The 23,320-nt window shown below is 31.7% G+C and overlaps 2 protein-coding genes across 3 annotated transcripts in view; both read right to left on the reverse strand.

Moving 5' to 3' along the window:
• Window positions 1-7,820, reverse strand: part of LOC107438886 (eye pigment precursor family transporter white) — a 52,760-nt gene extending 44,940 nt beyond the window's left edge. The window contains exon 1 of the mRNA XM_016051295.3: window positions 7,654-7,820. The gene's annotated coding sequence lies outside the window, so the exon portion shown is untranslated. The remainder of the gene's footprint in view (window positions 1-7,653) is intronic.
• A 13,881-nt stretch (window positions 7,821-21,701) lies between these two features.
• Window positions 21,702-23,320, reverse strand: part of LOC107446928 (uncharacterized) — a 62,848-nt gene continuing 61,229 nt past the window's right edge. For both annotated transcript variants that reach the window (XM_043039191.2, XM_043039190.2), the window contains one exon: window positions 21,702-21,898. In XM_043039191.2, coding sequence (XP_042895125.1) covers window positions 21,872-21,898 — 27 coding nt within the window. In that variant the 3' untranslated portion in view covers window positions 21,702-21,871. The remainder of the gene's footprint in view (window positions 21,899-23,320) is intronic.

Below are 23,320 nucleotides of genomic sequence, written 5' to 3' on the forward strand. Positions count from 1 at the left end.
GGTGGGTGACCACTTGGATCAGTCTGCGTAGGGACCGAGGGTGTGCGGTATTGGTCCTCGTTAAACTGTGCTACCGTAAAGTGTTCGACTTCGCGCGCAGGTCGTCGGGCTACCGAAGCGGGGGTGCCACTCCCTCCGCAGAGGATCAAAATTGTGATGGCTTGTCTTCGGATCATCCTCCGGGATGTTTCCAAGACAGTCGCCAATAGCCCATTGTGCAGCTCTAGTGCGACGTAAATTAACAACAACAACAACAGGTGATCTGATTGAGCACACTAGCAGGTGCTAAATATGCAATGAAAAACAGAGCGTTTCCTTATGATTTTTTGTTTTAACACTCATAAGTGATAGCGAAAAATTATGTTGCTAGAAAAATGTAGGCAGAGAACACGAAGGTTTTGGGCACAGGAGATGGATTTGTTGAAAATGTTGAGATGGAAATTGTCAGCAATTCGTCTTTCAGAGGAATTAATGGCCGCACTCTTTTCCAGAACTATTTCGAGGTTCGAATTTTTACACCATTTCTGAACTTGAGAAAATTGCATTTTATGTTTCACTTCGTATCGTAATTAGTTTCAGCGACTGCAATAAAATAGATATCGTCCCCAACTATAAGACATAATATTGTGCGGAAGAAAAAGATGGAGGTAAATCATGAAGAAGAAAGAACTGACCCTTTTTGAAAGCCTTTGTTCATTGGAAAATTTGCGCTGATGGCACTTTCCGCCATCGCACGGCTATCTTTCTGTGTTTAACAAAATTGTGAATGAAAAGAGAAGCTCTATCAGAAATACCAGATTTTAAGAGTTTGAGGATTAAGGCTTCCTGGTTGACATTGTCGTACGCAGCGTGGATGTCAAGAGATCAGCATATTACAAATTCTTTTTCGTACGGAGCCCGAAGGACTTCGTGATAGAGGATGGTGAGTACTGAATCTACTCCTCAAAATGGGAGGAATCCGCAGTGATAGGGGTGAAAGACTCCAGTCCTTAGGGAAAAATCATTGAGTCATTTTAGAAGCCAGTTCAGTTTCAGGTAGTTTAGTTCGAGAGTATTGCTCAGAGTTGATGCTAGAAATATAGGTAGATGATTAGATCACACAAGCTCTGTAAGTTTCCCTTTCTTATGGATAAGGATGACAAGTACTAGTTTCCAGGACTCTGATATTTGTCCTGAAATCCAGATAGAGTTCAACTCATCCAGAAGTTTCAGCCGAGCCGCTTCTGAGAGAGAGAGCGGTAACTTAAAAGAAATTTTATCAGGTCCTGGTTATTTACATTTAGAGGATGAGAGGGCATAGCAAAGTGCCTGTAAAGTGAGGAGTTGATTGAATTTGGAAGAATGTCAGTTGATGAAATTATAAAATCTAAAAGCGAGGGTTGGCTGGCTCACTGGCTTGAAGCTTGTTGGGATCTTTGTATTTAGCAGACAGTATTGCAATTCTAGTAGCCACTCGAGAACCTTGATGATGACTGGGTTTCTAAAGCAGAGTGGTGTAAGTTAAAGTCTCCTAATAATATGAATGGGATAGTTAGCAGTAGTCTTAGAGATTGAAACCAGTCTACTAACCATTCGAAAATATCCAAAAACCAAGTCCTTTTAGAGACAAATCTAAATTTGAACTATCTTTATGTTTTACAGAATTTAAAATTCCCCTCCAATAGTACTAATGTTTTATATTTTATAACCGGCGTTGAACAACCGACCTAATTCTTTGTTTACAACTATCAATGTTCAACTCCGAAGCCTAGAAGTTCTGAACCCAACATAGGAGACAAGGGAACTCTAGATTCAAGCATTGGAACAAACTGGAGGTCTTTTTGAGGGAACTAACACGCATTTGCGTTGCATTGTGAAAAAAAACAAGAAATCCTCTTATTTATAGCCAGATGGCAAGAGATTCTAACCCATGATGGATTTACCATTGATGATATTTTATGTCAGCATTTGGTTGGTGCGAGTCGGGAGGTGTGAAACCAACCAATCAATCCGCCATCCCTGGGATTTGAATCTGGATCGTATTGTAGGTAGACGAACGCTCTATCCCCTGGGCCGCCGTCGCTCAATGTTTGGTGTTTTATTTTATATTATAACCGTCGTTGAGCAGCTGACCCAATTTTGAGTTCACGACTACTAATGTTCAACTCCGTAGCTTTGTAAATTTGAAACCAATCCAGAAGATAAGGGAACTCCTTGATCAAGTATTGGGAGAAATTTTATTTTCGTGGAGGACTTTTCGATGGAACTAACCCGCATTTCTGTTACATGGAGAGGAAGATCATGTGAACCCCCCACGGTTAGCCTGACGGAAAAGGGACTCTAACCCATGATCCGTCTGCCACCGAGGATATTTCACTTCAGCTCTGTAGTCGGTGCAAGCCGGATGAGGATTCGTATCGACCAGCCATTGCTGGCTTTGAACCCGGTTCACCTCATTGGAAGGCGAATGCTCTATCCCCTGAGCCATCGCGCTCTACACATACTATTGCAGTTTTATGTGTTCAATTACATAAATATGGCTTATAAGCTTTTGACCAGTATAAAGACAGATAGTACAATTCAGAGAAGGATGGCAAGAATATACATCCAGGGTTACGGTAGGATTCGAACCAGCTACCTCCACACTACAGAGTGTTTAATAAATAAATCTCTGGGCTTGTATGATAAAACGACTTATAAAATTTTGCCAAACTGAGGAAAAGGTAGCACAAATTACAGAAGTACATCACAAAGATAAACCTAGAGTTATGGTGGGAATAGAACACACTGCCTCCATGCTTCAAAGCGTTTGGCGAAATGACAGTAATCATCAATTTTGTACTTGCTTTAAGAGCACAAACCTACAAATTTATAAATAAATGAATAATAAGATGGTCAAAGCTTTGTATAACTTAATTGGAAGATAAGTTATGATAGACGGGATATTACTTACATCGTGTCTACCATGCCTTTGGAATGCTTTCGTAAGAGAGTTTAATTTGCGTATTTAAATAATGTATTATAAATGCAGGGTCCCGCAGTGGACTGATCGTTAAGGCACGGTTCCCAGCAGATCACAGAAGTCAAGCATCACTGGCTGCGGTCAGTGTGCGGGTGGGTGACCACTTGGATCAGTCTGCGTAGGGATCGAGGGTGTGCGGTATTGATTCTCGCTAAATTGTTCTGCCGTAAAGTGCTCGACTTCCCTCGCAGGTCGTCGAGCTACCGAAGCAGGGGTGCCATCCCCTCCTCAGAGGATCAAAATTGCGATGGCATGCCAATAGCCCATTGTGCAGCTCTAGTGCGACGTAAATTAATAACAACAACAACTATAAATGCAGGATTTTAAAAATTATTCAGAAATCAATCGCAATAACTGCCGAAGAAGTCTATCACGTATGTAACACTAAATCTAAAACTGTTTGTTTTCAATTGTGGAATTTCGGAGTCGATTTGATTTAGAGAAAGGCTGCTAGCTACTGTGCAAATGGAAATTGATCCTTACATATTCATATCCTTGCACAGAATTAAGCAACCAGTGTGTACATTCAGCAAGGTCCAATTTAAATCTACCATGGCGGAAAGCCCTGATGTTGATTTTGGTGTTGATGCTGTTGTAGTTCATTTGCGTCGTACTAGAGCTGCACAATGGGCTATTGGCGACGATCTGGGAAACATCCCTGAATAGGATCCGAAGACATGTCATCAAAATTTTGATCCTCTGCTGAGGGAATGGCACCCCCGCTTCAGTAGCCCGACGACCTGCATGCGAAGTCGACCACTTTACGGTAGAACAGTTTTGAGAGGACCAATACCGTACATCCTCGGTCCCTACGCAGACTGATCCAAGTGGTCACCCACTCGCACACTGACCGCAACCAGTGATGCTTGACTTCGGTGATCTGCTGGGAACCGTGTCTTAACGATCAATCCACGGCGGGACTTAGGTGTTGAAGTTTGAAGAAAGAGGGAAACTTGTGAGATTCATCCCTGCCTTGTGTTTTTGTGTGGTACTCACATTATTAACTGTTGCTGAACGTTTCATGAAAATTTCGTAAAGGAATTTAATGACTGCTTGGGAAAAAATTTGATCTTTAATTTCTAATACTGTAGGAAATATTATGGGAGTTTTAAAAACCATGTGAAAATCAATAGCAATAATTGCCAAGAAGACAATCGAAACACCGCATGGATTTACGATGCAATCGTGATCGAAAAAACAATTTCACTCCACTTAAATTTACGTTGATATCGACGCAAATCGAGCGGGCCAAAAAATGATTACTTAAATGTGTGATTCAAAACTCTCAGTGTATCGTAAAAATATCGGCGTTTTAAAAAATCATGAAAATATCAATACCAATTAGAGACATCGAGAATGTAAAAACTAAGTAAAAACTCGTCTAATTTTTTTTAAAATTGAAAATTATATTTTAAAAAATACAAATATATAAAATTCTTAATTAAATAAGTTTTTAAATAAAATACAAAATAGAATTTGAGTAACACAGTGGGTAGCACAAAATTAGGGAAATATATTTTGTTATATGCTCAAATTTTTCTTTTTTACATTCGATAACAATGAATTATGTTGATCACTGCTACCGATACGCTATTAATTGAAAAGATAAGTGAAAAAATACTATTTTCGTTCTACGCAAAAATAATGTTAACAGAAACATAATTATTAACGCACTTATCACAGTTTAAGACATCGTGTCCAAAAGCGAGTGATAACTAGAAAAAAAATCTCCTTTGTCTTCATCAACTAAACAAAAGTTTCATTTTCTTTTCTTCGTAATTTTTTTTTCTTGATATCGCTAGGCATTGTGTTTATAATCACTAATGCATCATTTTTTACATTTAATACGCACTATTGGATTGGTTAATAATAAATTAATTATATTATTTATGTATCATCATGGCCATCTGTCAGCTAAGATGCCCCAGAAAACGCTATACCTTCATATCAAATTCACTTTCACCAAGATAAGTAATTTAAAGCTGAAAAATAAAAAGCTTTAAAAAGTCTTATTATGTTATTTATTCATCTAAATTCTCTTTCTTAATTTATTACTCAAATACCAATGGGGGTGGGGATAGAATTTGTCATGAAAAGCAAGTTTCGTTCGTGTCGTTTAACTGAATTCGATGCATTGATTGAAAAAAAAAAACAGTAATCCGTTGAGTTGAATATTGGCTGAATCCACAAGATCTTCTGGTAATAAATGAAACTCAATGAATCTGATTGTTATTACGATCGACAGGAAAAATTGAATTAAAATGAATGATAAAATGCTATTGTCAATTATGTTTGTTGAACTTCAATGTGCAAAATAGAAATCGTTTTATAATTACTTATGTAGCCGAATTAAGAACACTTTTTCGACAAAGCGCCATCGTCATCCAAATGAAGAGCTGTACTTCAATACAAAATTTAAGCTGTTGGACATTTATTCCCATGTATTTAATTAAAATTTTTAAAAAAACTGCAAAAGAGTAATTAGCTACATATAAATTACGTGAAATTCGTAACATTGTCGGTCATTTCGGGACACACACCAGTGACGTCTTGAGGCGCCGATATCTAATCTTAATGGACACAGTAAGCCACTTATGTAAAAATTCCCACCATGTTCGATCGGTTCTTATATTCTTTCAAACGCTGACCAAAAATACCTAATTTTAAATCTAAGTTTACCTACAAGTTTATAAATTAAGACGACACTATACCATGGGAGAAATTCTTCATGGCGAAAGTCAGTTTCCTCTAAATAAACAATTTAAAGTTAAGAGGAAAGTGAGTTTAGGTAAAATAAAAGGAAGTCACGAATTTTCAAACGCCAATTTTTTTTTCTTCTTCAAAATATAAAGAAATTATGGCAATCACTCAGGTTCACGCATTAAGGAAGTTATCCTGCAATAATTTGTTGGTAGCTTGATATTTTAAAAACCATTTTTTCAGCGATTGAATCTTTACGATTTATTTTAGGTTCTCCTGAACTCACTTTTCTCTTAAATTTAAAATACTAACGGAGGGAAGGTATGTACTTTATTTACGTCGCACGATTGTCTGAGAAACATTCCAGAGGATGATCCGAAGACATGCCATCACAATTTTGATTCCTTGCAGATTGCGCCGACCTGGGTGCGAAGTCGAGCCCTTTAGGGTAGAACAGTTTAACGAGGACCGATACCGCGCACCCTCGGTCCCTTCGCAGGTTGATCAAAGTGGTCACCCAGCTGCTTACTGACCACAGCGAGTGATGCTTGACTTCGGTGTTCTACTGGGAACCGTGTCTTTACGATCGGGACACTAATGGAGGGAAAACAAAATTTGCCATCAAAAAGTTTCCTTTTGAGAGCTCATGATTGTAGATACCAGAATTTGTTTATTGTTTTCGAGAAGTACTGAGGTTTGAATTCTCGTAAAATCGGTAAGCTTGCATACTATTCTCGACCTAACGGTTAGCATAATACAATATCTATGTTTGAATCCTGCAATCATCAATGTGTTTGTACATTGTTAACCATAGTATATTTTTCTCCACCTAAACTGGCACGAAGTATTTAGGTCAAAATCTCTGCTATTACTTGTAGTTTGTGAATAATTCTTGATCTGTACTGACCACAGAGCTAAAATATAATTAACATCTCTAGTGGTTATGCAGTGCAAGAATATTTCGTAGTTATCTTTTTTTCTGCTCAAAAGCACACATAAAATAATTTTTTAAAAAATCCTTTAAATAGTGTTGTCTTTTTCTTCTCGATGAGCAGTTCAAGTAATGGATTTGAGAGAACAACGGTCGTTTACATAACCTTGAAATTTTTAACTCATCCCAGAGGACAAGGGAACTTTTGATAGGAACATCACAGACAAAGTTAAAGGTATAAGCATTTGAGTTCACTCGTGTCCAATGTCATCATTGGTTTAGTGGCAAAGTAAATCATCCATAATTCCTTTGCCACAAGGGATATTTTGAGTAACTCATAATGGACCCACCCATTCCGCCTTATAAACGGCATGGCATGTTTATTTATTTGCCATACACTTTATATTATACACGTTTGATACTTTACTTACACACTATACTATTTACTTTCGGTACAAAAAAAACATTGAGATACGAATTAAAAATTTAACCTAGAATCCAAGATGGCGAGAATAGAGGCCACTTAACAGACTAATGCCACCTTATAAGCGGCATGGCACTTTTACTTACTTGGTCCAATGTCACGTACATGGTGGCAAAAATCCTTTTATTTTATCACACATAATTTTGATATATTTGCAATTAATTTAATAGTAATTAATTTATGGTTATAAATATATATAGTTATATTATATATAATTATATCTGGTCAGAAGTAAGCTTGAAAAATTTCCGGGCAGTTAAGGGTTAAAAATTGCGTTCGGAGCTGGTCTGGAGCAATATTTGCATCCCTTCTATTTCTTAATTGGTGCACTGATGATACGTATTAATTCAGTCGAGGTATCATTATAATTTACTAATTATCACTGCTTTCTGCAGCTATTCAAAAACTAGCAACAATTACTTAAGCCGAAAATAGCTTCAAAATCCAATATAAAGTCAACTAAAAGATGATATAGGACACTAAATGAAAGATAATATTTATAAGACACCAGCATAACTGAAGAAAAATGCAACTTACTCCAATCTGCTTTCGTGCGTGACTTTCTAGATGAATATTATTATTTATTTTTAATCAAAAGTAAAACTATCAACAAGTTCGCCTTATCATCTAAACTATTATCACTGCACTTTGTTTCGAAAGAATTGTTCCCTTTTCTCCAATACGCTCAAAGATCTTTGTTCTACGCAAAGTCTGAGTTTATCTATTTGAGATTCTATATAACTATTAAGATAAAACACCGTAGAGTTCCGTAGTAAGTAACTAACAAAAGATTGCAATAAAAAATGTAAGATGTGTTGTAGAAAAGCAGAATATTTGAACATAAATTGGTGAAACACAAAATTTAGCAGGATTTTTTTTTTCCTGTTAGTCAAGAATCTGAAGGGGGTTGGGTAGATATGGAAAGCCTAATGCAATTTTGTTTTTCTACTTTTGTTGTAGGTACCATAGATTGACCGAGAAACCCGCTGTCGTTACCCCCTAATGACACCTTGAGATGAGAGGAGACATGGTTTTTACTGAAATAATCGTTATTCGTAAACCATTTAAGAGAGATCGATGAAAAAAAGGACATTGTAATAAGATAAGTCACTTTTGGACTTAAATAAGGTATGCTCAGTGCGCAAAATAAAATATAAAAGGAGTTTCTGAATGACTTTTGATCTAATAATCGTACTCTTACGCTCTAGGACTCAATTTTAATGGTTCCAAGGCCCAATCTAAAATATGCTAATTAATTTATTTTTTTTTAGAAATTTTTAAATTACGAAATGACACAAAAACGAATATTTTTTCTAAATCATTAATAGTAGTGGTGGTATTCAATTTACGTGGCTTTAGATCTGTCCTGTAAGGCTGTTTTTTCTAAATAGACATATATTTTTTCGGCGAATTTGGATTTAGGCAAGAGACTAGTCGGAAGTTTACCAAAATATGCCACGCAGTTTTAAAGAAGTTGTATTTTTAAATTTTTATTTCTTAAGAACTATTAAGTCGATACCCTTAAAAAAAAATTTTACTTTAAAATTACGAAGATTAAATTGGTGTAAAAATTTGTATACCTTACAATTCAAAAAATGCTTGACCAGTCGTAAATTAAATAATACAAAAATAATAAATATTTATAAAAAAACATTTTTCTTTATTTCATTTTTGGATATACACGTTTTATAATCATGCTCAAAAATTTTGATTTCCTCTTTATTTTTGGATATATGGCATAGTGTATATATATAATTTTGAGAGGTCCCTATTTTCAATTATTTACCAGTTTAATTTATTGGAACCCTTGCTTAACCCATATTTTGAGGATCAAGAATACAAATCTGTCTGTTTATTCAGAGGACGTACGTTATCGAGACTAATTTTGTAACTCGAAATATCATCTACACAAACTAATTAGCATGTTTGATGCTCAAACCATAACTTCTTCAGATCCAAAATACACATTAGAGCACTTCAAATTCAGGGTACCAAAATTAAAAAGTGGGCCACGAACTTTCTTAAAAGAACTTGAAATTTCATAAAATTGATTTCCGATTCAGCTTTATAAAATCAGTTCTGAAGTTTTCACAACATGATAAATAAATGAAAATATTTTTATCAGATATAAATACTTCGAAGCATGTATAATTTTTCAAAATTTAGCTACCACTTCAAAACTAAGTCGTGCTAAGTTAAAATATATCAGGTCTGAGATGGTTGAGTCCTCATAAATGGAAATCCAATTATTAGATCTAAGAATACAAAAAAAGCTCGCGTTTTTTTCTTATTATTATTCTAAGAACTGTACGCCAAAGTTGTATCGCTATTTGGCTCTTGAGACTAAATTATTGTTGTCATATTTTACATTTTTTAAGCAGACTCAAAACTTGTTGTAACGTTGTTGCAAAAATGTTGGAGAAACTTGAAAAGACACTATTTAATTTTTATTGTAAGCCAGGGCTCGAAAAAACTCTGAAATTGCTTGTCCAACAATGTACCCGTCCTCCTTTGAAACTAACCCGTAGCTTCTAAATAAATAAAAATATAGATTTCTCTTATTTGTTACAAACATTTACATAAATTGCACAATGAATTAGTAGTTACTAGGATTAAAAATACTAGGATTACTTTATACAGTGATAAAAGAAATACTAGGCTACTAATAATAACCTAGTATTTCTTTTATGAAATAATTTATTTCTTTTATGAAATAATTTAAATGANAAAATACTAGGATTACATTATACAGTAATAAAAGAAATATTAGGCTTAGTATTTATTTTATGAAATAATTTAAATGACAAAGGTCAAGTTATCTGGAATATCAATTTATCCGAGGGTACTGCGTGTTTTAAAGGAATCAAATATGACGTTTGCTAGTTCCGCAATCAAGCCAATGATTTACAGAGGTTTCTGCACAGAAATCTGAAAGGGGTTCTCTATTGAAGGAGATGTTCATAATTGCGTTCACCGCTTCTTGTTTAAGACTAGTACGTATTGTGTTTTTTTGTAAGTTCATTGCTGAAAAGCCCGGTAGAAAAAAGCTGCAGTACTCCCAGATAAAGAAAATATCAACCATGAGCAGTATTTTGCAAGGAATTAACAGGATTTCTAGATTAGAGGGTCATTTTAGAAGTGAGGCACTAGACTCTTGTAAGATAACAGAAATTGAAAATGTATCACGAACATTAACGGGAAAATGGCAGTCCGCGCAACGTCGGATTCGAGAAATTCGTTGTCCGCGGGGAATTTTTGACCGTCGAGGACAGGTGGTTTTTCGAGCCTTGTTGTAAGCACTATAATGATAAGAAAAACCGATACCCTTTACCCTCAATCATGTTCCATGAATAGAGAGGGGAAAATTAGAGGGCAAGCAGGAATTATTCGAATTTCGCTTAAATTTTGTATTTTGCCATGAAAATTACAATCTTTAAAATGATGTAAAAAATTGCAATACAAAATGTTTCGACTAGTATTAAAATAAAAAATATTTACTAAAAATCACTTTTTCGCATGAATTTATCTTTGGATAAACAAATTTTATAATTGTGCGCAAAAGTTTTTCGATTCGCTTAAGAAGTTCTCGAAGTAAAATTAACATTAAGGGGTCCAAACTTTGGCCAGCTGTCCTGATCAAACTATTGGGACTATTACTTTGGAGGTCAGAAATCCGACACCGTTGGGGAAAAAAAAAGGAAAGATATTCAGAGAAAGTACGTTTTAGTGCCTGATTTCGTAACCTAACCCATCGTCTGCACTAATTACTCAGCATATTTGAGGTCACCCCCTCAAACCATTGAGTTCTAGAACGGGAAGATCCGATCATTAGACCAAAAGTTATTCATTTATTTTGCGCATTGTATATACTAAGCTCATAATTATTAAACTACCAGTCCTATAAACCAGGTTTAAATATCATTTAATTCAGTTAAATAATACATCAGACCTGGCTTGTCTTGATTCTAAAGATACACCCCTTTCAGTTAATTCATATAACACCTTCTTCCTAGAGCAAATCTACAGACAAGGGAGAAACTTCGGTGTATCCGTATTTATGGGTACACATTTTTTAAAATTATTTTCAGCTTTTCAAGCAATTCTATTTCATATCCCCCCTCCCCAGTTCTTAGGGTACAATTTGGGGAATGAGAGAAGACTTCGATTTTCTTAAACATTATAATTATTACAATAATTAAGTAAGAAAATGTGTTTTTCTTTTCATGTTCCCTCAACTTTTTAAACCCTAGATATTCTGGATTGGGCAGAAAATTAATGTGGTTCATGAACCAATTGTATAACGCATTAAAGTCAATATTTTTTTTTCATTGCAACAATTTTTTTGGCACTCTTTTTTAAACGGTTCGCAATAACGATCAGCAAATTGTATCTCTAAGCACTTTCCCTCAACTAGTCGACGAAAATAACAGTTTTCCCTCTTCGCAAAGCCCTTTTAGATTCTGGTTTATTAAAATTTCGCAAGAACATTTTACAGGTACGAAACTGCTAAGGCATTTCAAAAGGAATTGGTAAGAGCTAATAATTTCCATATCACGGTTATATCAAGAAATATTATGTAACAACATATACTTCCAGTTTAATTACTTTACATAAATAAATATGTTCATCCCCCAAATGAAATTTATCAACACCCATGATGTATTCAATGTTTATCTGCGTGAATATTGTATCGATAACATCACATAGAATATTTATCGTTGTAGATTGTGAACATACTGTTGTCGACAATTCACGACTATCCACGATATATTATGAAAANTAGTAGGAATAACACAACCTGTGACGTAGGCTATAGTATACCCAATTGTGTCAGGGTTTTCCCTCTTCGCAAAGCCCTTTTAGATTCTGGTTTAATAAAATTTCACAAGAACATTTTACAGGTACGAAACTGCTAAGGCATTTCAAAAGGAATTGGTAAGTGCTAATAATTTCCATACCACGGTTATATCAAGAAATATTATGTAACAACATATACTTCCAGTTTAATTACTTTACATAAATAAATATGTTCATCCCCCAAATGAAATTTATCAACACCCATGATGTATTCAATGTTTATCTGCCTGAATATTGTATCGATAACATCACATAGAATATTTATCGCTGTAGATTGTGAACATACTGTTGTCGACAATTATCGCATATTTCATATTAACTATCCACGATATATTATGAAAATGTTTTTTATACAAACTATTGTTGTCGCAATGTATAAATAATATCAATGTTTTACAACACATTGTCTAGTAATCAAAGCTGGGAGAAATTGTATTATTAAAACGAAATTCGCACAAGTTATTATTGGATACCCGCGACTGACGTCATCATGAGTAAATCGTGGCATTCGTCGATTCAGAAGCTAATTGGGTTCGACCATAGAGTTAAGAGTATAAGTAGAGATGACATTTCCCACCCTCCTATGAGTAGAAACTGAAGTAACTGTCGGCCATCTTGGATTATGCAAAGCATTCATTGTAACCTATGGTTGCATGGNCAAATGTGATATCGCATACAAGTATCCAATTAAATTTGGTTTAAAATCACTTGGTTAGGGCTAATTGCGTATTCTTCTTCTCGAGTTTCAAGTACGAAATTGCGAAAAAAATTTTTTTGACATTTTAAGGATTACAATACACTGCAGAAGCTTAACTCTTGTAATTGACTGTAAGTCGAACTAGTTTACTGAGAGCGCTGATTTTTTGTAGCTGTAAAATGTTAACGAATTTATCAAAAAATTAGTTTTCTAATTATTTTTGAACGTTACCTTGCGATTTTAACGTCTCCAAAAATAAATCATGGCATTTGTGGATTCAGAAGCCAATCAGATTCGTCACGCTCGCGTGACGTCATTTACAGATATACAATTACATCCGATTTAAATCACATATTTAGGCATAATCACTTCACTTCACTTCTTCCCGAGATGCAAGTTCCCCATTGCACCGAATAATTTGTAGCCTCATATTGTGAATCGGTTACAGTTATTTCTATGTCAGCTTCTTCATTAAGCAATAATTAAGGATCTTCATTCGCAAAAATCAATATGTTTAATAAACAATTTTTTACTATTTATGATTATTTATTTACCCCAAATAAGTAAGAAGTGCGCTGCCAAAACGTAGCTGAAATGGTTTACTAAGAAAATCATTCATACTTCGGGTAGCTTCCTTTTTATTGACAATTGCTATGATTTCTTTATTCACAATTCTAAAACTTTACCTGGAATTCAACAAAAATGTTAATTTCTTTATAGTGAATTTTGATGAAGAGCAAATCCTGATAATTAAAGAAAATAATAAACGTATAGAATCCCCATCAGAAAAAAAAAAGGTATTCTACGTTCTCCATGCTAACCTACAGAGAATTTTATGAACTCTATTAAGTAACTAATTAATGTTATGAAATACATATTTTTTTCATTTTTAGTGTGTTTAATTGAACCTAAATAACAAATTTTAAGGTTGTAAGTTTAAAACCTACCAACTATTTTAAAATTTGATAACTACGTACAACTGAACATGCTCCAATTAATAAAAAAGAAGAAAAAAATCAATAGAATAATTTTAAGAAAACCTTTCTACTTCACGTAAAAAGAGGAAATAAAATATTACGTGCAACTTCAATTAAATTGATATATACTCAGTTAATTTCTGGTTCATTTTATAAAAAGTTTATCTTAAAATGTGTTGCAATAATTTTTTTGTGAAATTTTAAAGAAAGCAGATAAAAAAATTAAAAAAAAGCAGTAATTTAGCAGCAGTATAAAAGAAGTTTACTTGATTTTATTATTGTTATTCGAAACCACCGACTTTTCATTTGCTTACTTTACTATTTCATAAAATAATTCTTGCAGTATATTTTAAGATAAATCTTATATAAAATGGACATAAAATCCGGAAAATTAATTGAGAATATATCAAATCGATTTCTTTAAGTTACATGCAATATTTTATTCTTTAGTTTCATGTGAAAAACTATCGAAAAGTTTATCAAATTTTATTTTCTACTTTTTCGTTATAGAATTCATTAAGTCTTGTTCTTAAAAAAATCGAGCTTTATTTTTTCCCAATATTTTCTCATTGTAAATTTGGCACCAAAAGTAACCCTCGATATGAGCTCAGATGTATGATCTATATGGCATATAACTAGAGACAAACTAAAGATAGGTCTTTTTTAGTACTAGAATACCAATTAAATCAGAAATTAAAATAAGTTACAATAAAAAAAAGTTGTAACAATTAATACTTTCCAAGAATCTGGAGTCAAAGTTGAAGTAAGANACCAATACCGCACACCCTCGGTCCCTACGCAGACGGATCCAAGTGGTCACCCACCCGCACACTGACCGCAGCCAGTGATGCTTGACATCGGTGATCTGTTGGGAACCGTGTCTTAACGATCAGTCCACTGTGGGACGAAGTCGAGATTGAAGGGAAGCCTGAAGTCGGATTTAAACGTTTCAAGTACTGACTTCACAGCCCTAACGATCACTATGCAATTATGAACAGAAATTTATTACCCTATCTAATGGTTTACGTTTTTAAACAAAAAACTTGTTCAAATTATTCCATCAAAATAAAAATCAAATGTAATCAGAACCGACGCCCGGTGGCTGAGCGGTAGCGCTTCACGCTGTCGTGCCACAGGTACCTGGTTCGATCCTCGGGCCGGGTCAGGTTGACTCAGCCTTTCATCCCTTCAGGGGGTTGATAAATAAGTACCAAGCATGCTTGGGAACTAAACACTGGTGGTTTCGTGTTCGGCTGACCACCTGACTGGAACATCAGCTCCTGCACCCCAGAGCCCAAGAAAACTGAGATGGACACAGTAGGCCTTGGCCCTCTTTGGGCTGTCGCGCCACTGAGTTTAGTTTTAGTAATCAGAACCATTTGGCAAACGATGCTGTCGCTCGAATTCAACTCACTACTTATTTCAAAACTCAACAGTTTATTCAATTTACTTCATAAATCATGTTTTATGTGTGCTAGGTTTTTGCTTTTCCTTTTTGTAGTAACTTCATAAAAATTTTTGCAGGCCATTATTTTCATGAAATATGACCGAACAGATGAAGAATAAACCCATAAAAGAATTTAAAAACTGAAAATGGAAACACTTTTATTGCAAAGTAATAAACATATCAATTTAAAATAAGATTAATGTAAGGTCTTAATGATTTAACTATCGTCAAATATCATTAAAATAAGAAAAATATTAGAAATACCACCTGTCAATTGGCAACCATAGTGTCAAACTTCGCAAATCTCAGACTCTGTTATTCTTAAATCAAGCTCTGTTACACTAGATTCTAACTCTGTTTCTCACTCACTAGCCCTAAATATTTGATCACAATGCCCACCAATCAAGAGGAAATTTTGTGCCCTGAAGCAAATCTGAATATAAAGTTTTTTTTCCAATTAATTTTTGAGAAATATATTTCCGTTTTATTGGTTTTCTAGTTACTTTTTTACTGATTCATTTTTTAGAATTTCCTTTAGTATTATAATTCAGTTTCAGCTTATTAAAGTTATATTCATTTCCTTCCTTGAAACTGTAAAATTACCAAGGAGGATTTTTTCCTGGTTCGAAATTCTATCTACAGATTAATATCTGATCAACAATTCAACACATACTGGTAATCTAAAAACTTGAAGCACAATAAATAAATGTTTAACTGAATTTAATAACAATATTAAGGTCTTAATTTAAAAAATACCTTTAAAAGTAAACAAAATCAACAGGCATACGACCTATGGGTTCAACATGGATGAAACAAAATTTATGAAAGGAAAAATAAAGGCTGACTCTTTTAGACTCTGAAATGTGGTAGATTAAAAAACAACACTGAAATTGAATATATATATATGTATATTTTTATAGTGGTATATAATTTAATATTGTGACTAGGACTGGGCTATAAATCGATGCATCGTGAAATATCGATTTAATGCATATATCGGCAAGCCGATATAATGACTTTCCTTTTAGGCGATGCATCAGAAATTTGATTTAAGCTGCCGAGAGTGACTCTCGTTTCAGGCGATGCATCAGAAATCTGATTTAAGCTGCCGAGAGTGACTCATTTTAGGCGATGCATCAGAAATCTGATTTAAGCTGTTGAGAGTGACTTTCATTTTCGATGCATCAGAAATTTGATTTAAGCTGCCGAAAGTGACTCTCGTTTTAGGCGATGCATCAAAAATCTGATTTAAGCCGTCGTAATACAACGCTCGCGGTTTAACGATTTAACATGTGCGAATCCTTGCCTACGCTAATGCTGTCACCGCTCTGATGGAGACGATTTTGATTTCATCTAACTGCGGAGCTGTTGATAGCGTCTGGCTAAGAAGACGATATTAGTTTCGTTATGTTGAATAACGAAAAGCGGATTGAATCAGAACTTCCGGTTTCGTGTGAGGATTAGCAGTGAAATAGAACGCTATGCATAGTTTTTTTAAGCGCCATTTTTGTCTTAGGAAGTTTACTTGAAGATTATTTTCAGCTGGACTTAAGTTATTTTGTGATCGCTGTGCACTTTATTTCGTCGGAATTTAACGTTTCTTGTAAATTATTTTCAGTGAGACGTTTGCTACTTAGCGATCACTTCATTGTGCATTATTTCGTCACTTCTTTTTTTTTTTTTGTCTGTCGGGATTTAACGATTCTTGTCAATTATTTTTAGTAGACCTACTGTTACTTGGCGATCGTTGCGCAATCGCTGCTATCTTTAATTTTCGTTCTAAAATCAATCTATTAATGAAAAGAAAATATGAATAAAAAAAAGATTCATTGTTTTTCATTTTAAGCTATACAATTTAATAGGCGTATTTTGTATTTAACTTTGTTATAAAAAGTTAGTTTTTTTTAAATTTATTTAATGCACGTGAGTATAATAATTTGATAATTTTTAAACAAATAAATCTTCAGTCATTCTTAATTATAAAAAAATTTGGCTATTAATTAAAAGAAATTTTTTTTTTAATTGAATAAAAAGTTAAGCAATGTTTTGACGCTTTTTAATAATTTAACAATAGTACTCACAAGTTTGTTTTTTTTTAAAAAATTCTTTCAATACTTGTTTGTTTCATAATTTGTTAGACATTCAGTATCATTTTTAAACAAATAAATCCTTAGTCGATTTTATTTAAAAAAAAATTTTATAATAATAAATAAATAAAAAACTTTAATTTATTTTTACATTCATTAAGTATAGAATTAGAGCATTAGTTAATGCAACTTTATTAATTTAAATAAATAAATTAAACAAGGTCTAACAATGATTCAAAAGGACAATATTCTCCAACTAATAATTTAAAAAATGTTTTACTAAAGTGAACGTTTCTTTAGTTTGCTTTTTTACTTTCGTTTTTTTCCCTTTAATTTTTAATGCATGTATGTAAAATATTTTGTTAGTTTTATTATTTTTAAACCAATAAATCTTAAGTCATTTTTAATTTTAAAAAAAAGTTAGCTTTAATTAAAATTAGCCAAGCATATATTTAAAAAAAAAATAAGCTTGGGTTTGTTTTTACTTAATAAATTTTGTTTTGTAATAGATTTATTCCTTTTATTTATTTTTGATAAATTTAAAGACTTCTGAAAGATAATTCTTGAACATATGCTAAATTGCTACATAGCGATGTCTAACAGACGATGCATCACGATATAAAATTTCTTACATCGCCCAGTCCTAATTGTGACTAAATGAAAAATGAAATTTCAAGCTTCATAATGGTTCAAAATTAAAACCAGAGCAACATTTTTGTTCAATACATATCTTTAGACAACTTTTAAGAAAGGTAAAAGATGGTCTAAAAAATAGTAGTGTAAGCTGCTGCTATGAAAATTTTGTTTTGTTCGGCATCCTTTTCCCACNCGATGCATCAGAAATTTGATTTAAGCTGCTGATAGTGACTTTCATTTTCGATGCATCAGAAATTTGATTTAAGCTGCCGAGAGTGACTCTCGTTTCAGGCGATGCATCAGAAATTTAATTTAAGCTGCCGAGGGTGACTCTCGTTTCAGGCGATACATCAGAAATCTGATTTAAGCTGCCGAGAGTGACTCTCATTTTAGGCGATGCATCAGAAATCTGATTTAAGCTGTCGAGAGTGACTTTCATTTTCGATGCATCAGAAATTTGATTTAAGCTGCCGAGAGTGACTCTCGTTTCAGGCGATGCATCAGAAATCTGATTTAAGACGTCGTCATGTAAGACAATGCTCGCGGTTTAACGATTTAACATGTGCGAATCCTTGCCTACGCTAATGCTGTCATCGCTCTGATGGAGACGATTTTGATTTCATCTAACTGCGGAGCTGTTGATAGCGTCTAGCTAAGAAGACGATATTAGTTTCGTTATGTTGAATAACGAAAAGCTGATTGAATCAGAACTTCCGGTTTCGTGTGAGGATCAGCAGTGAAATAGAACGCTATGCATAGTTTTTTTAAGCGCCATTTTTGTCTTAGGAAGTTTACTTGAAGATTATTTTCAGCTGGACTTAAGTTATTTTGTGATCGCTGTGCACTTTATTTCGTCGGAATTTAACGTTTCTTGTAAATTATTTCCAGTGAGACGTTTGCTGCTTAGCGATCTTTTCATTGTGCATTATTTCGTCACTTTTTCTTCTTCTTTTTGTCTGTCGGGATTTAACGATTCTTGTCAATTATTTTTAGTAGACCTACTGTTACTTGGCGATCGTTGCGCAATCGCTGTTATCTTCAATTTTCGTTCTAAAATCAATATATTAATGAAAAGAAAATATGAATAAAAAAAGATTCTTCATTGTTTTTTTTTTTAAATTATTGTTTTTCATTTTAAGCTATACAATTTAATAAGGGTATTTTGTATTTAACTTTGTTATAAAAAGTTAGTTTTTTTTAAATTTATTTAATGCACGTGAGTATAATAATTTGATAGAATTTGATTATTTTTAAACAAATAAATCTTCAGTCATTCTTGATTATAAAAAAAATTTGGCTATTAGTTAAAAGAAATATTTTTTTTTAATTGAATAAAAAGTTAAGCAATGTTTTGACGCTTTTTAATAATTTAACAAGAGTACTTATAAGTTTGTTTTTTTAATTTTTCTTAAAATTCTTTCAATACTTGTTTGTTTCATAATTTGTTAGACAGTCAGTATCATTTTTAAACAAATAAATCCTTAGTCGATTTTATTTTCAAAAAAAATTTTTTATAATAATAAATAAAAAACTTTAATTTTTTTTACATTCATTAAGTATAGAATTAGAGCATTAGTTAATGCAACTTTATTAATTTAAATAAATAAATTAAACAAGGTCTAACAATGCTTCAAAAGGACAATGTTTTTCAATTAATAATTTAAAAAATGTTTTACTAAAGTGAACATTTCTTTAGTTTGTTTTTTTACTTTCGTTTTTTTCCCTTTAATTTTTAATGCATGTATGTAAAATATTTTGTTAGTTTTATAATTTTTAAACCAATAAATCTTAAGTCATTTTTAATTTTAAAAAAAATTAGCTTTAATTAAAATTAGCCAAGCATATTTTTAAAAAAAAAAAAAAGCTTGGGTTTGTTTTTACTTAATACATTTTGTTTTGTAATAGATTTATTCCTTTTATTTATTTTTGATAAATTTAAAGACTTCTGAAAGATAATTTTTGAACATATGCTAAATCGCTACGTCTAAGAGACGATGCATCACGATATAAAATTTCTTGCATAGCCCAGTCCTAATTGTGACTAAATGAAAAATGAAATTTCAAGCTTCATAATGGTTCAAAATTAAAACCAGAGCAACATTTTTGTTCAATACATATCTTTAGACAACTTTTAAGAAAGGTAAAAGATGGTCTAAAAAATAGTAGTGTAAGCTGCTGCTATGAAAATTTTGTTTTGTTCGGCATCCTTCTTTTTCCACAATACTACTAAAAAACATGTTCAACAGTAAACGTTTTTAAATGAAAAATTAAGTTAGAAAAAAGTTGATCAGAAATGATTTAAATTGTGCAATTTCACGTATGTGTTACATGCAAGGAGAAACCTTGTAATCTGAATTTTTTAACTTTGGAAATAGATTCTTCAATAAAAAAATAAAACAAAATAAGCTTAAAAGAAGCTGATAATTATAGTTTTTTTTCGCGTAACAATGTATTACAACAAAACTAAATTGTGTATGAACTCCATACTATAATATAAATGTATAAAAAAATAAACATATTACATTGCAATCAAGAAACAAAGATCAAAATAAAAAAACTAAGATATTAAACCATTAAAATTAAATGGGCATTTAAAAGTCTTTTCAACCTTACCATAAATGAAATGGAAAACAATGTTTTCACTGTAATTTGATGGCCCAGAGAAAAAATTTGCAATTCAAATGTATTAAGAAGTTTTAATATCATTTTCCAATTAGCGATTGGACATATTAAGGAAAAATTTCGACAGCAAAAATACTGTGACTGAATTAAAAGATTGAAACAAGATTTAAGGAAGTCTAAAAGGATGAATGATTTGTGGACAGTCCCTCTATTTGTACTATCATATGTTTCTCATTTTTAAGAATTATTAAATTTTATAATTATTAAAATAGATGATGTAAGCACTCCGAAAGGCTAAGAAGTGTATCACTCATTAAATTTAGGTATTTAAAGTGTATCAAATACCTAAATTTAATGAGTATTTTCGCAACTTAATAAAATAATTTAATATTAATCCTTACAAGGAATGACTGCTAACAACTTTATTGCTTCAGATTCTTGTATGATGCAAACTTAAAAAAAAAAAATCATTGAAACTTGGCATCTCAGCCTAAAGGCAAAAAATAAATAAATCAAAGATTGAATAAAATAAGAAAATGCCTGTAAATGAAACAGAATAAGTCACAATTCCAGGCCCCTCAAACAACTTCAATGATTACTTCCTTTTCAATACAAAATAACAATTAATTTATAACAGACAAACTTCTAATATAAAAAATTTACATCATCTACAAAATCTACAGCATTATATTATAGCATAGCATTACCTACAATATTTATAGCATAATTTTACTACAATATTTACAGATCACAGTAGTTTATTTAACTTCAATATCAAAGATATTTTGGAGTTTAACTACTGCATAGCTCAATTTTTTTAAGTAAAAAAAAGAAAAGAAAATTAAGATGTATAATGGAAGAAAGATTTTATTTCTTTAAAAAATTTACTCTTCATAAGTAGCTTATGTGTAAGACACTTGCTGTCACAGCCTTAGGATCAAATGCCTATAATGGGATTTATGATGAAAAGGAGTAAAAAAAAAAGTTAAAAATAAATAAATAAATAAAGTTTTAAAAAAAAATAGTTAAAAAAAAAGTCAGTAAAAAGGGAGGAAGAGGTTTAATTAAGAAAATTTTTGCTCTATTATTCACTCAGCAATCATTTTAGGAAAAAGTGAAGATAAAGAAGGTGTACCCTTTCTCATGTAAACTCTGTTTTATTTAAAACATGTTTCAGTGTTCAAAATTGTAGGTAGTAAAAAAAAATAAATAAAATAATAAGAAAATAAAATCAGAAATATCTGGACAGAATGCTGAAACTGTTTCATTACTTAAATAATAGGCTCTTTATTTACCTAAATACACAATATTATTTACATAGTCAAAAAAATTCATTTTTATACAATCATTTCAAATCAATATATTTTTAAAATATAGTTACAAATTTTTGAATTTCTAGTAGTAAAGCAGTAGCACGTGAAAATTCCCCACTCTATGGCGAATTAATAGGCATAAAATGCTAGAAAAAAATAAATAAAATAAACATTAAAAATAATTAGTATAGTACAAAATTTTGAATTTATTAGTCTTTAATATAAAATAGAACAAAAAAAGAAAAAGTAAAAAAATAATGCAGTTTACAGCAAATCATTTAAATGAACTGAAATTAAATAATCAACTACAATAAACTATTTTTATTAATGTTTGTCAATTTATGGGAACCTTTAAATAGCACAAAGATGGGGAAAAAAAGGAAAATACAGTTTACAGCAAATCATTTAAATGAACTATAATAAACTATTTTTATTAATGCTTGTCAATATATGGGAACCTTTAAAGTGCACAAAGATGAAGAAAAAAAAAGGAAAAAAATGCATAATTTACAATTGAAAGAATAATAACTGAATGCCTGCATAATTTCTTATTTTTCCACAAAATGTTTTTATTTGAAAAATAAAATCCAAGCAACTTCACTGTCTTTTTCAATTCTAAAAATCCTTTTAGCAATTTATTCAAGACTATCACACATAACTTAGTTAAAATTTTATTGCAATACATGAAAAATTGCAATTACAACAAAGAAAAAGAAAAGTGTGTATATTTTGTAAATAATCTTTTTTTTTCCTGTTTTGTTTTTTTAAATCATTAAGCACAATTTTGAAAAATTGCAGCATCATAACCTGTATAATTTGTTAAACATTTCTGCATAATCTATACATCAGCATAAGTAATATTTGTCTCTCATATAGATGTATTATCTTCACACAAATTAACATTTGAAAATTAAATCATTTGCTCATTGACATAGATATAATACTGTAATAATTATTTTGAATTTAAAAAACTAAAAACTTCCATTTATTTAACATAGTTTACAATAATAATTAAAACCACTGATAGATAAAAGATTAATGTATGTTTATGACTACATAAATTATAGTAATTTGTTTCAATTGTTCCCAATACAAGATTTTTCTTTTCTTTTCGAAAGAAAAAAAGCTATAGATTGTTATTTTTCTAAGTTGAACACATTCTAGGAATAATCATGAAATGATTAAAAGACTGATATATTGAAATTATAAATTGAAAGTGCAAAAAAATAATTGTATTACTATGTTAAATAAATGGAAGTTTTTAGTTTGTTTTAAATTCAAAATGATTATTACAATATTATATCTATGTCAATTAGCAAATGATTTAATTTTCAAATGTTAATTTGTGTGAAGATAGTACATCTATATGAGAGACAAATATTACTTATACTGATGTATATATTATGCAGAAATGTTTAACAAATTATACGGGTTATGATGCTGCAATTTTTCAAAATTGTGCTTAATGATTTAAAAAACAAAACAGAAAAAAAAATATTATTTGCAAAATATACACTTTTCTTTTTCTTTGTTGTAATTGCAATTTTTCATGTATTGCAATAAAATTT

This window comes from Parasteatoda tepidariorum, chromosome 5 (genome assembly GCF_043381705.1).
Source record: "Parasteatoda tepidariorum isolate YZ-2023 chromosome 5, CAS_Ptep_4.0, whole genome shotgun sequence".
NCBI classification, from domain to species: Eukaryota; Metazoa; Arthropoda; class Arachnida; order Araneae; family Theridiidae; genus Parasteatoda; species Parasteatoda tepidariorum.